We start from the raw sequence: 13,765 nt of genomic DNA, 5'->3' as shown, positions 1-13,765 counted from the left end.
GACAAAACATGTTAATTCTGGACAATAGTTTTGCATTTCCTACAGTGTCATCTTCGTGGAAAATTAAGGACATATTTACGTACTTATCGCAAGTGACTTGCGTGTACGATCAAAATGAAGTGCTTTTACGGGACGACCGATAAAGATGGCAGATTGTGACAAATATTTCCGCTGTAGCTAAAAGACTGTAATTGCTAAAACTACCGTGGGATTGGGTAATGGTGGTAAGAGTCTATCGTGTTCCGCCCTGTTTTTTGAATTTCAAATTACCTATTTTTCATACGAACGGTGGAAATGTTCTAAGTACGACATCTCACATTTGTCAGGAGAACCAAGACAATTTCTTTCTTCGTGTAGGTAACCCTATTTGCACCCAAACAACTGAGGTTGTGTTCTGATAATACAAAATTGTGCTGCCCACCTCTTCACCACAAAAAATGAAAAGAACGAGAAAATAAATAATTTACGTCCTAAGCCCCATATTAGGAAACTGACTGGCGTTAAGTGCCAAGATTTTAGACCTCTGCACTGACAACAATGTTTCTGCAAGGCACGGCACTTGTACTCCATTGCGACCCATTGCTGGGCGCAAAGACCACGCGCCAACTAGTAATGAATGTTTGAAACATGTCCTCCAGGATTTGACGCTTGGAAGAAGTATAGGGACATGCAAGAGAATACTGTCAATACAACAGCAATGAAAACTGTTTTCCACTTCCACTCTTCACATACCCTCTACGTTAGTTAGTTGTATGGCCACATAGTCAAGAATATCACTTTACCACTGAAGCTATATGTGTGTGTCTGGAGTAGCTCCGATACTTTGTTCTTACATGGCCACATCTAAATGTACCTTATGAAGAGATTTCCTTCCTGCTATACATTTATCGAAGGGAACGTTGTTGGAAAGGCACTTTAGGGCAATCTCAAGGATAAAAATTTCTGCACGGCAGGAACATATTAACAATACTACCACCTCACAAATTTAACGGAGCTCTTTGAAACCATGCGAGACCATGTCAATGACAACATATCTGTTTTCGGTTAACTACATAGTATTTACATAAACTGATAATGTCAGTGTTCCGTGCGTATCCAAGCCGTCAAACACTTAAAAAAAGAATGTTCTGCGATGTTTCTATAAATACTATTGTCAGCAAATAAAATGCTGCTCTCGCTCTCTATATGAGCTATTATACGATGTGATACATTATTTCCTTTTCGCACTAAGTTTCACTGATCGAAATAATGCAACAGATTAATGGAGTTAGGGAATATATTGCGGATATGCTTGTAGATATTCTAAATGATCGTAGTTTTGTGATTAATGAATAATGGAAGGCCAGGATAAAGAGTTTTTCAAGTGAAGGTGTTCAGTTTTAACAGGTATGCCTTTACAGATTGTATTTCACGCATAAGATGAGGGAGGTTTCATCTCTCGGGTAGACCTGACTTTCCCACAGACTTCTCTCTGAAAGTCATCAGACGAAGAAGGAACTCAAAAATTCGATGCCGCCATGACGGGCGTTGGTTTAGTGTAAAATGTTGTTATCCTGCCATCGCAACACGTCCTACATTACGCGTTCTCCAGTTGTCTATGCAAGACTTGAAAGAACGAGGACGTGCGCTGGTAAAATAAAAAGAGAAAGAGGACGGTCCGGTAAGCAGCCGGCGCCAATCACGGAGCTTACGTCACGTGACGGATGAGTGTAGCTGTGTCAGCGCAGGGCGGTCACGTGGGTTACTCACGTGGCAGTAGGGGATGGGCATGACCTAACAATGAATGGTCGCAACGTGGGTTGGCTACAAGAGACGTTACAGCCATATGAACCACGAGTCTTGTACATGCGCGCAGCTGTGTACGAGAACGCCATTGATGTCTTCCAACAAAATCACAATTCTCGTATGATAAGAACGCAAATTTTCCCGAAAACTTCTGTCTTGCTCTTCTACCGTGCTCGGAACAAGGGGGAAAGGGTAGGGGGAGGGGGGGAGAGAGAGAGAGAGAGAGAGAGAGAGAGAGAGAGAGAGAGAGAGAGAGAGAGAGGGAGGGAGGGAGGGAGGAGAGAGAGAGAGGGAGGGAGGGAGGGAGGAGAGAGAGAGAGAGAGAGAGAGAGAGAGAGAGAGAGAGAGAGAGTGGGGGGGAGGGGAGAGAGAGAGAGGGGGGGAGGGGAGAGAGAGAGAGGGGGGAGGGGAGAGAGAGGGGGGGGGGGGAGGGGAGAGAGAGAGAGGGGGGGAGGGGAGAGAGAGAGAGGGGGGGAGGGGGGAGAGAGAGAGGGGGGGAGGGGGGAGAGAGAGAGGGGGGGAGGGGGGAGAGAGAGAGAGAGGGGGGGAGGGGAGAGGAGAGAGAGAGAGAGAGAGAGAGAGAGAGAGAGAGAGAGAGAGAGAGAGAGAGATATGGGGGGATGGGGTGTTATGTTCTGTGTACACTGTAATGTGTCTGATGTTGTAGACGTTCTCTACTGCTTTACTCTCATAATGCAGCACGTTTCGAGGCTATCTAAAAAATTAATGAACGGTTCTTTCATACACCGTCGCTTTACTGGCTCGACCTACAAAAGCGTATTCCTTCGGAATTTATGAAATTGAAAAGCTGTAATGTATGAACGAATCTCAAGTGGTCGACTGACTGGGAAGAGTGCAAGCAGAAGCTGCTAATCTGGAGACTCTTTACGCCTGTAAAGAGTACCTGTAACAATGGGCTCGCAACAGAAGGAACATCAGCTCAGACAGGAAAGAATCGTTCGGCTGTCAACCAGTAATCGCTGTGAAACTGGTTCAGGAGCCACAGATTATTGACAGAGACCAGGGAAAATATGAATCCACATGTTCGTGCTGCGATTATAGAATGGGCTATCTGACCACGTTTAACTACTGCACTAACTCTCTTGTATTTTTGCTCATGTTAATTGCTGTTCACGGTGGAACTAAAACTTCAAGTTAGGGCAGTTACAAGCTGAACGACCTGTACAAAAAGAGTGGCGACAGATTACATGCCACTGATTATTAACGGCTTTTGAATGTTGCTAATTCCCGTTACAATTAACTGCCAGCGTTTGCACAAGATATGACTACAAACGTGACCTTCCACTATTTCACTAGGACAAAGGAATTGAGCGCCTTAACGTGGATGCCAAGTTGTAATATCTCAATATATACTTTTTTTTTAGTTTCAGCAAAAAAGTTTGCACATCAAGTTGGACAGGCATTTGTTGGATCATCATATTATGTTTTCACAGAAATCATTTGTCACTACGTCTACATTCTGAGAGACTGCTCGAGAAAAAAGTAAACACACCAAGCAGTAATGTTGTATGCTCTGTTGTCTCAGTAATGTTAGTGGCAGAGAGGAAGAAGTAGCTGTGTACATAATTGCAACCATGAACACATGTTCATGTCTGTTTAATTGTCGGTCACAAACGTTATGATCCAATTCTGAGACATTTTATGTACAATGAAGATATAAATTTGCAGCATCAGTCAGCACCACCGCACGGGTGTGACACCAGCGCAAAATTGTTTACAAATTCGCCTAATGTAAACCACAACATATTTTTCTGCTACCTGGCCTCTGGTCGGCAGTCTCACTTAATTACTTTTAGATTGCAATGCAGTTAAGAAGTTTTGGATTATTATTTTATGGTCATTTCGAAGATGACACAAAGGTATCGAAACATGCTTAGGTAACAAAAAAGGAGAGAATAACATTGCATTTTGCAAAAGACCATTTATTTAGCAAGCGTCATTTCAGACGTGAGTTTCAACAGGCAACAAATGAAGTTACAGATAAAGCTCAGTGTACTTATAACTTGTGTTGTGGCACAATTAGAAGTTTAATGCACAGTGGGCGAAAATATATAATAATCTGGGTGTACTGTAAACTGCGCATGCCACATGATGTTGAATTTAATAGATAAGAAGGCATAAATTAAATACCAGTGCAACTGGTTGCTTCAATTATACCGTGAATCCGTGTACATGAGAGTTCAAAAAGTCATGTGCCATAGACACAGAGTGTGAACCGGAACTCCACTGACAAACTTTCAGTGGTGCGGGTCACAAAAAGAAAAAAAAAAAGTCTAGTAAGATAGGCTCTAAAATTCACACATTACCAAGTATGGCGACTACTACATCTTCGATATTGTGAAACAAATCTTCTCTACTACAAGATCTTTGCGTACCATATTTTGAAAGGTGGTAGTATGGACCAAAACAAGAAAAAAGTTTCAGTAACCAAGAGCTCTGATGTGCATACCTTACGAGCTAAGATTACTTTATCTGTTGATTTGGGGGTGGACGCCAAACTGTGAGGTCATCGGTCTCATCGGTTTAGGGAAGGATGGGGAATGAAGTCGGCCGTGCGCTTTCAAGGAACCATCCCGGAATTTGCCTGAAGAGATTTGGGGAAATCACGGAAAACCTAAATCAGGACGGCCGGATGCGGGATTGAACCGTCGTCATCCCGAATGAGAGTGCAGTGTGCTAACCACTGCGCCACCTCGCTCGGTATCTGCAGACAGGACGTGTTTCACAGTAGAGAAGATGGAAGTGTTCACAGCTCTTGACGCACGCACTGCAGAGCTCATGTTAACTGTATTTTTCCCCCCGTTTTGGTTCATCCTACCACCTCTCATACGGTATTTCTATAGGAACTAAGCAAGAGTCTGGTATATTTGCTGTACCGCAAGCGATACAAATTTAAACACGCAACCGCCTACTTTGGATGCTATACTAGTCTCTCTCTCTCTCTCTCTCTCTCTCTCTCTCTCTCTCTCTCTCTCTCTCTCTCTGCTACGACTGTTCCGCACTTCGCAGTTATTACGATAGGGGGGAGGGGGTAGAGGGGGGATTATTCCCGTACGGTGGTACTGACCTGACTGGCGTCCGAGCAGAGAAGGTATCGATGCTCAGCAGGTGCGGTAGCAAAACGTGCGCGAGGTGCTGGAGAGGCGCGCGCGCGCGCCATCACATGGCGCAGTGAGTGGGTGAGGCCGTTTTCTGCAGCGGCCCCGCGGAGCAGAGCGCCTGCCGCCGGCCCGGCCCGGACCGGCCCACAAAGGGGACCTTATGCAGGGGGCGGCCTGCGCCCGTGCCCACCCAATTACAGAGCCGGCCTGCAGAGGCCGCCCGCAGCCGTGGCGCGGCGCCACTCCGCGACCCGGCGGCCGCAACATCGCTTCACAGTGTACGGCTACTACTGCTGCGGCACCGTTGTGCTCTACGTCCTGAACTGACGGCAAGACTCCCGTATCTACATTAATTGAAATTTCCGTCGCTGTTTCACAGAACACAACAATAGTATAAAACAAGTAACACGTTCTACAGAACACCAGGAATATGTTACCTGTTTAAGCCACATCGCGATGTGTGGCGGATTGTACTCCTGGTGCCAATAACACTTCCCCTTTTTCCTCTTGAGTCGCGTATAACCCGCAGAACAACGTCTCTCGATACCCTTCTGTATGAGCCCGAATTTCTCTAATTATAGGTTTACGGTATGTACAGGACGAAGTGGTATTTTGTATCGCTCTTCTAGGGACTTAAGCGCTAGGTATTGAAATAGTAACTCATCTTAAGATGCACAACGCCTCTCTGTTAACGTCTGCCTGTCGCTTTGGGCGAGAATCTCCGTGACGCGCTCTGGAGTGCTAAAGGAAGCTGTGACGAAACGCGCTGCTCTTATTCGGATCTTCTGTGGTAGGGGGTCTCAAACTGAAGAGCAATGCCGGTACTCAAGTAGCTGTCCAACGAGGGTTTTCGTGCGTGGACTATACTTTGTGATGATTACTCCAGTGAATCTCCCCGGCCTTCTCTGCATTTAGTCATCCCACTTCACATCGTTCCGTACTAACAGCCCCATATATTTATGGATGTGGCCTTTCCTAGACGTGTTTCAGTAATCCTGAAATCGAACAATAACGAGTCTTGCCGTCTGTTTATGCGCAATATATCACTTTCTTTTGTTGAGAGTCAACTGTCAATCCCTGAACCATTCAGGTGCTCCTGAATTTCAGTACATACAGCAGAATCATCTGCGAATACCTTTCACGATACTCCCAAACGTTATCCACTAGTACCATTTATATACAAGGTGTCCTAGGAGGAACAGTCAATATTTAGGGATATGACACGAACGTTTATTTGAAGCAAAAGCCGTCATCTGGATATCTGCCCCCATTCCGAATGGTTTCCGAGACAGAATATATGCAACATACATATGTTTTCTGGCTGAGGTGTACAAACAAAAGCTGGATATGCGAGACGAACAGCTAGACTGCATCATGGACTCTGCTGTCCTCATTAGGGAACGTGCAGAGAGACAGACAAGCAACACAACTTGTTCTCCCGAGATTGTGCAAATGCATTAAAGTTGACGGTGGATATTCGAACAGTTATAGTGAGCCATACACCAGCTGTAATGTGATGTGTACGACAATGCTTAAACATCACTGCGTTAAAAACACACATTTCAATCGAAATTTTGTAAAACGCAATGTTCAGTAATTGCTGTACATGAGTAAATCTGACAATGCAGTGAATAATAAACAAAATAAATAACAACGTACATTAAATGTATGCTACAAACCATTCGGAATAAGACATGTGTGTCCACAAGAAGGTCTACATCTACATTTATACTCCGCAAGCCACCCAACGGTATGTGGCGGAGGGCACTTTACGTGCCACTGTCATTACCTTCCTTTTCTGTTCTGTTCCAGTCGCGTATGGTTCGCGGGAAGAACGACTGTCTGAAAGCCTCCGTGCGCGCTCGAATATCTCTAATTTTACATTCGTGATCACCTCGGGAGGTATATTTTGCTTCAAATGATCGGTCCCGCCATATCCATGAATACTGACACCTCTTCCCGGGAGACACACTGTGAAGAGGCCGCGCCAACCAGGGGCACAAGCAGTACAGAGTATCGGCTCGTAGTGTTTAATACCACTGTGCACTATATTCAACACTAATATACGGACATTTAACTCGCACACAATTCGTAGGAATTTGAAGTTTTATTTTCCACTTGGTTTCGCGTCTGTTACACCACTAAAATCAGGACGTGTAGGTTACTGAGCTCATGCCCGTCCATGTTTCGTACTTCACATCACACACCAGAAAAAGGGCTATGTGAACACTTGTAAAATGTATGAGGGAGAATAGCAAGTGTGCAATGAATAGGTAAATAATTTCCCCAAACGTTCCTGGTCATCCCATGGAACTAAGTTCGATAAGCTGTAAGGGAACTTCGAATCCTGAAATAACTGTGTCTGGTGCTCTCAAACAGCAACAAATGCCCCATATAGACAAAATAACAGCAATCGTAGAAATCTTTCTCAAAATACAGGCCGCAGGCATACACGTTAGCATGTGACATGTTGCCAAACCAATGAGTTTTTCCTTAAAATCCCGCTGTCTCCAGTGAAGTAACATTCATGTTTCGAGAACATTTAATAGATCAGCAACCAAAAAGACGATTCAGGACATACAAGAGATGTGGGATATCCCTAAGTTTACCGAGACTGTGAACTGTTATGCAGTCCGTCAGTGTATTAACGCGCTGATCGAATGTGCGTATACAGGCAATTGTAACCCTGCAGTCGTACATATGGCTTCAGCAGTAGCGTACTCTCACTCCACCCGACGGATGACTGGTCACTCAGGGTGCTCTTGTCGAAACTGCTTCAGGATGAGACCGACACTTACTGCGACCACGACGTTTTAAAACAATGAATTTGTGATCCTCAAGACTACGGTCACAATTGTTGACGTTACCTGTGCCATCAGTACAAATGTGTTGGACGCTGGTTGCAGTTGAGTAGAGGCTGATAACCATTGTAGACTACAATTAACAAAGTGACTAAACGAGTGGCGCTGTCCCCAACACGAACGTTGCCGGATTCCATGAATTGTCCAATTTATAATTAATAGAGATAGCGGCTTCAGCTTGGACAAATCATGGAATCCGGCAATTTCTATAATTATATCACGAAGACGTCGGTAGCGCACCCATTTGGTTACACGTTTATAATTGTACATTATTGTTTACCCAAGGCCACTCACAGGAAACGAATGTATAATTTGTTTTAATGAAAGCACGAAGTATCCGTCTGATTCTGAATTGTGATAAATTCGAAACTGGTAACGGTACTTTTTAAATGAAGTAATCTAAAACCAATTTGTGGCTGGTTGCTGTACACCATCAACAATTTATTTCGTAACAGGCACGGCCTCCAACTGTGTCTTTGACAAAACTGCATAATCACTTGCTTGCTCCACACGTTGTATGAAGTTTTAGTACAACATCCAAGATTACTCCATTCCATCATACACAGTGTAGAAAAGGATAAAATCTCACTGCACAAGACAGTACCTGGACGACTGAAGCTACGTTGTCTTAACATTTCAGCTCATACAACAAGAAAAAGAGAATGTAATAATAACAGCAGTAATCGTAGTTTCACGCCATCGCTGCAGGACCTGCGAAATCGTGGGAAGGCAGTTTGACTTACCGTCTGCGAGAAGCCTCATGGTGATGTTAACCATATCCTTCACCTCCCGCACGTAGAAGTCGCCAGCTTCCGTTTCCGGTACCATGCTGAGATCTGTAAACGTGCTAGTTAAGGAGCTACACCACATACACATATTGTTTCACCACATAAACATACTGTCATTAAAAATGTATCACCATCCACCACAAGCCCCTGTTGAGCCCTTATCAAGTGATACTTTCATATACATAGGGACTTCAAAAAGTAAGTTACATAATGACGTCTCACGCTAAGACCATTTTGCAACAAGTGTGGCGCGTTGTCAGAAAATAGTACATATTTAGGGGTTTCCTGCACACGTTGTCCCGCAGAAGCACGGATAACAGGTGCATCACAGTGCGATTGATATGGCGCTGGAAACCTACTCCACAAGTGAAGTACACGAAATAGTAAGGTTCTCGTGGCCGGAATGTTTAAATTGCACGCACATTTACCGTGAAATTTGGGTGGTATATGGACTAAATGCAAATGGTGCGATCAATTTCACCGAGACTGCACAGACGCAGGTGATTCTGGTCCGCCTTGCAGCCCACACCTTTCACCAAGCTGTTTCCGTATTTTCTGCAAGCTGAAAGAACGTCTGGGGGAAAGAGATTTTTCAACGATGAGAACGTTCACACAATGGCCCTCGAATTGCACCGTAACCATGGAGCGGAACGTTCCGGCCATCGTTTACAGAGGCTCGGTGACTGTGTTGAAAAACAGCGTCACGCATCTGTGTTCCTCTAAAGTGTACGCAGCATTCAGTAGTAGTTACTAGACCTCCCATAAAAATGTGTAACTTACTTTTTGAAGCCCCCTCGCATATTTATCGAACCAGAGGCCTGCAGTGCGTGTAAATTTTCTAGTAATTGTGACGAAATTAACAGCCGCGATGGAACCATTTTCAACAAATTCTTAGCGGGACGCAAAGTAAAGAAGTGACTGCCAGGGCTTTTTCCTTCGACGGCTACCTTCAGAAACATGTAAAAAATGCGCCATACTGCCAGTACTCACTTGTCTCACAACAAAAAATGTGAAGGGAAAGATGGACTTGTTATTCTGGGCCCACTTCAAACTTATCCAGTCATCCTTTAACATTATCCAGTCATCCTTTAACATTTTTAAAGTCACTTTTTAATGAACAATTCCGCTGTCCGCTGTTTCTCACTCTGCAGCTTGCATACAAAAAGTTAGAAACGTGCTACACGATTGCACACGCAGCAGGACTATTTCGTCACAGCTGTCGTTAATGTCATCCAGGGTTATCCATGACTGTCATAAACTACACAGCCTTGCCTCTAGACGCCCTTGGGTTATCTTTATCCCCCTCCCAAAGCTTGTGGGTGGGTGGTGGGGGGGGGGGGGGGAGGGGTTGAGGTTAAACGTCTATGGAAAGACTTCAAAACGTGGTTAGTGTCCAAAAGCGATACTATATCGTGCCGGCCGAAGTGGCCGTGCGGTTCTAGGCGCTGCAGTCTGGAACCGCAGGACCGCTACGGTCGCAGGTTCGAATCCTGCCTCGGGCATGGATGTGTGTGACGTCCTTAGGTTACTTAGGTTTACCTAGTTCTACGTTCTAGGGGACTAATGACCTCAGAAGTTGAGTCCCATAGTGCTCAGAGCCGATACTATATCGCACCTGGCGGGAGAAGTAATCGGAGTTTGAGTAGCCAGTTAATATTCGGGCAAACACTCGAGGTTAGGCGAAACGAGAAGTCCTGTCCTGTTTCGTACGCAGGTAAGAGTGGCATGGGTGGCAAGTGGTGGCGCAGGGAGGGGTGGCAGAGAGCGGATTCGGAGGGGGCGGTCGCAGTACGAATACTGTCGTGGCAAACATTTTTGGTATGAAGTACAGCGTGTTTTCTTCTCGCATGTGCTAAATGTACCCGGGCGCTTCAAAGACAGACTGAATTTTTAAGACTAAGGCAAAGTACAAGCTCTAAAATTCTGGAAGGCACCCATCCTCCTACTTGTCACTGTGTATTTGTACAAACCACCGAATAATTAGACTGAGACAGCCGGACTAGTTGCATCAAAACCAAACAGGACATCTGGAAGAAGAGATACCAGGTGCCTAGGTCATTAAACAAGCCAAATATTAACAGCGTATAACTAACACAAGAATTCTTTCGTTTATAAAAAGCACATTCTAATGCAATTTTTTCACCTAATACAATTGTAAGGTGCGGAAATTATGTGGATACAACACTCAATACAAGTCTCAAAACACTTATCGTGTTTTAACACTTGTCCTAGACGTTCCGGCGTGTTGCAAGAGAGACTGCACTTGAGCATGACGGCACTAGTGTCGCATCCGATTCTACGACTGCAGTCCAAGTGCTGCTCTCTGAAGCAACAAAAAAAAATGGCTCTGAGCACTATGGGACTTAACTTCTGAGGTCATCAGTCCCCTAGAACTTAGAACTACTTAAACCTAACTAATCTAAGGACATCACACACATCCATGCCCGAGGCAGGAGTCGAACCTGCGACCGTAGTGGTCACGCGGCTCCAGACTATAGCGCCTAGAACCGCACGGCCACTCCGGCCGGCTCTGAAGCAACAGATACGTTCAAAAATGGTTGAAATGGCTCTGAGCACTATGGGACTTAACATCTGTGGTCATCAGTCCCCTACTTAAACCTAACTAACCTAAGGACATTACACACATCCATGCCCGAGGCAGGATTCGAACCTGCGACCGTAGCAGTCGCGCGGTTCCGGACTGAGCGCCTGAACCGCTAGACAACAGATACGTGATCTCGATCAAGTATATTGCTAACGTGAACGTTTCGGTGAAACTGGGCCATTTTCTGATATGAGATAGCCTAGTTCAACCGGAGCGGGTCCTGTCAATCTATGTGATTTGGACCGAAATTTTGCTTCGAAATTCATCACTGCTGGTAGACTGAGAAATCTTAACAATACTAAACAGTTACATCGGAAGTGTTCTCTCATCTGGAGGACATAAGCGTGGCATCGACAGACGATGGGGCGATGACGTGTAGGGGATGTTAGGAAAGGCTCATTTAACACCAGTTCTTCGTGGAGGCAGGGGAGTCACGATTTCGTTAGGGCGGCTACCAGCATGGTGGAGATCCGGGCCGCGACAACACGAGCCACTCGTCAGCGAGACGTGGAGACGTGTCCGCTCGGTATACGGCCAGCGTTTGCACACGGGACCACGCCACGTCGCGCGATAAACCACCACCTTATCGTGCGCCAAGGCTGCTGCCGCTGCCGCCGCCGCCGCCGCCGCCGCCGCCGCGCGGCGTCGCACCGTTACGTAAAACACATCTTTTCCCAGCGGGACAGCCGGTGGCCACACAGCTTCTGCCACCATAGCGGATGTTGTAAACTACCGAGTGTTTTTAAGTAGGGTACACCTACTCACAGAGGTTCAGTATGAGCTGCAGTCATCGCATGGCAGCGAAACCTTGCAGCTATTCTAAAGCGGAACCGATTTACACTGAAGGAAAACAAAAAATGGTTCCAATTATGGCCCACAGATGTAAATATGGCGCTGTGAATGCAACAAAGACGTACAGAAATGTTTACATATATAATGGATTCGTAAAGCGACGTGGGCAGAAAAATCAAACAAGTGAGAAAGTAGTAATGTTAATTTTATTATTAGTCACTGCTTACACAGTTAGTTCAATATAAGAACCGGAAACGTTGACGAGATGCAGTACAACGCCAGATTTGCACCTGGTGGCCAAAATTTGAACTGTTTTCCACCATAAATCGGATCTGCATTAACGCATTAGCATATCTACTAAGTTTCGCTGCCATACGATAGTTACAACCCACACTCGGCCTCCGTCAGTAGCTGCACTTTAAATACAATCACCCAGAACCTTCAAGTCTGCAGAGGAAGATACGAATCTGAGGGAGTACAGCGAGCCAAAAAATTGACCACACTAATTTTACGCAATATTTCGCTTGCAATTTTCGAATACTTTGATCCAAAACATGGGACAGCTAAACAAAAATTGTGCACCTTTTTATTCGTAGATACACTCTAATGTCACACAATGCACCATTTTCTCTGCAAGTATTTGCTCATATATCTCCTCCTTGCTTCTTACACAAACTGATATCGAGTTAATTGGGTGGCTAATACAAACTACATTACCTATTGCCTGGAGTAACAGAAAAATCATACGCGAAATGATTTCCCAGATACTCTAATCGCAGTGTGTTGTTCAGCAAATTACGTCCAGTGCTTGCTGCTCGGATTACAGTGTATTTCTCCTCCGTAAAAAATATTTCCTAACTCAATAACATTAATTAGGAGATCTAATCTCATACACCAAAAGCGTAGCCTATGGACGTTTGTTTCCTGTTGTTTTCTAAGTGCCATCAACTCCACAATGCTGTAATAGAAAAGACCTTTCCTTGCCTCTGGTACTTCGCGCAAAATTTATGCACTGCACTACAGAAGAGCAGAACTCTACCTTACTGAAGTAAAACCGTACAACTGTATCCTTTAACCAGAAGCTTGTGTCATTACCTCCTATAGGAGAACACATCCTCATTGTGACAACAGTGACAAGACATCAATTTACGTATTCAAACAGCACGACATAAAAGTTGGGACCCTTAATTTCTACAACAAAAGAAACCAAACTAGCACAGAGCCGTACGCAAACGACTCTCAAACGACTAACAACAACATGAAGAGCACAGTGAAGTAATATTCTAGGGCAAACTATTTTTCGCAGTAAACTAAGATTATATAGCAAACTATTTTTCTGTCATTGATCCTTTCTCCAATGCAGCTAGAACTAGATTCAGAAAGTAGTAACGCGACAGGCCGTATCTGACCAAATGAACCCGAGGAAGGAGGCAATCAACAATGAACCAGTAACCCCATAACTCACCCCATCGCCACCCGAATCTTTTTAAGAATCGAACTCCCATGATTAAAACAGCGTCAAAGGTCTGGAAACTTTTAAAGTAAGCTATTGTATTAAACATATGACACACTGAAAATCAAATTTTTGTTGCCTTTGGAACTCGTTAGACAGGCAACGTGCAGCTGGGACTGGGTGAACGTTTTAGCCGGTTAGTAAAAGGCACACACAAATAAAAACGAGACAGATGAAAAAAAGTAAGGAGAAATTATTTTAGAAATAATTGCCATACCTCGTAATACGTTTATCCCACCGTTAGACAAAACGATCACTGCGTTCATGGAAAAAATGTTTGCGGTTGTCTACGAAACTAT

The 13,765-nt window shown here is 44.7% G+C and overlaps 1 protein-coding gene across 6 annotated transcripts in view; it reads right to left on the bottom strand.

The window, feature by feature from the left end:
* The window catches only part of LOC126416387 (RNA-binding protein fusilli), a 489,380-nt gene that overhangs the window by 135,295 nt on the left and 340,320 nt on the right, over positions 1-13,765 (bottom strand). For all 6 annotated transcript variants that reach the window (XM_050084071.1, XM_050084075.1, XM_050084072.1 and 3 more), the window contains exon 5: positions 8,512-8,604. In XM_050084071.1, coding sequence (XP_049940028.1) covers positions 8,512-8,604 — 93 coding nt within the window. The remainder of the gene's footprint in view (positions 1-8,511; positions 8,605-13,765) is intronic.

The sequence above is a fragment of the Schistocerca serialis genome, chromosome 8 (assembly GCF_023864345.2).
Source record: "Schistocerca serialis cubense isolate TAMUIC-IGC-003099 chromosome 8, iqSchSeri2.2, whole genome shotgun sequence".
NCBI classification, from domain to species: Eukaryota; Metazoa; Arthropoda; class Insecta; order Orthoptera; family Acrididae; genus Schistocerca; species Schistocerca serialis.
Note: the sequence above shows the minus strand (reverse complement) of the source record. Positions and strands in the feature narration are given on the sequence as shown.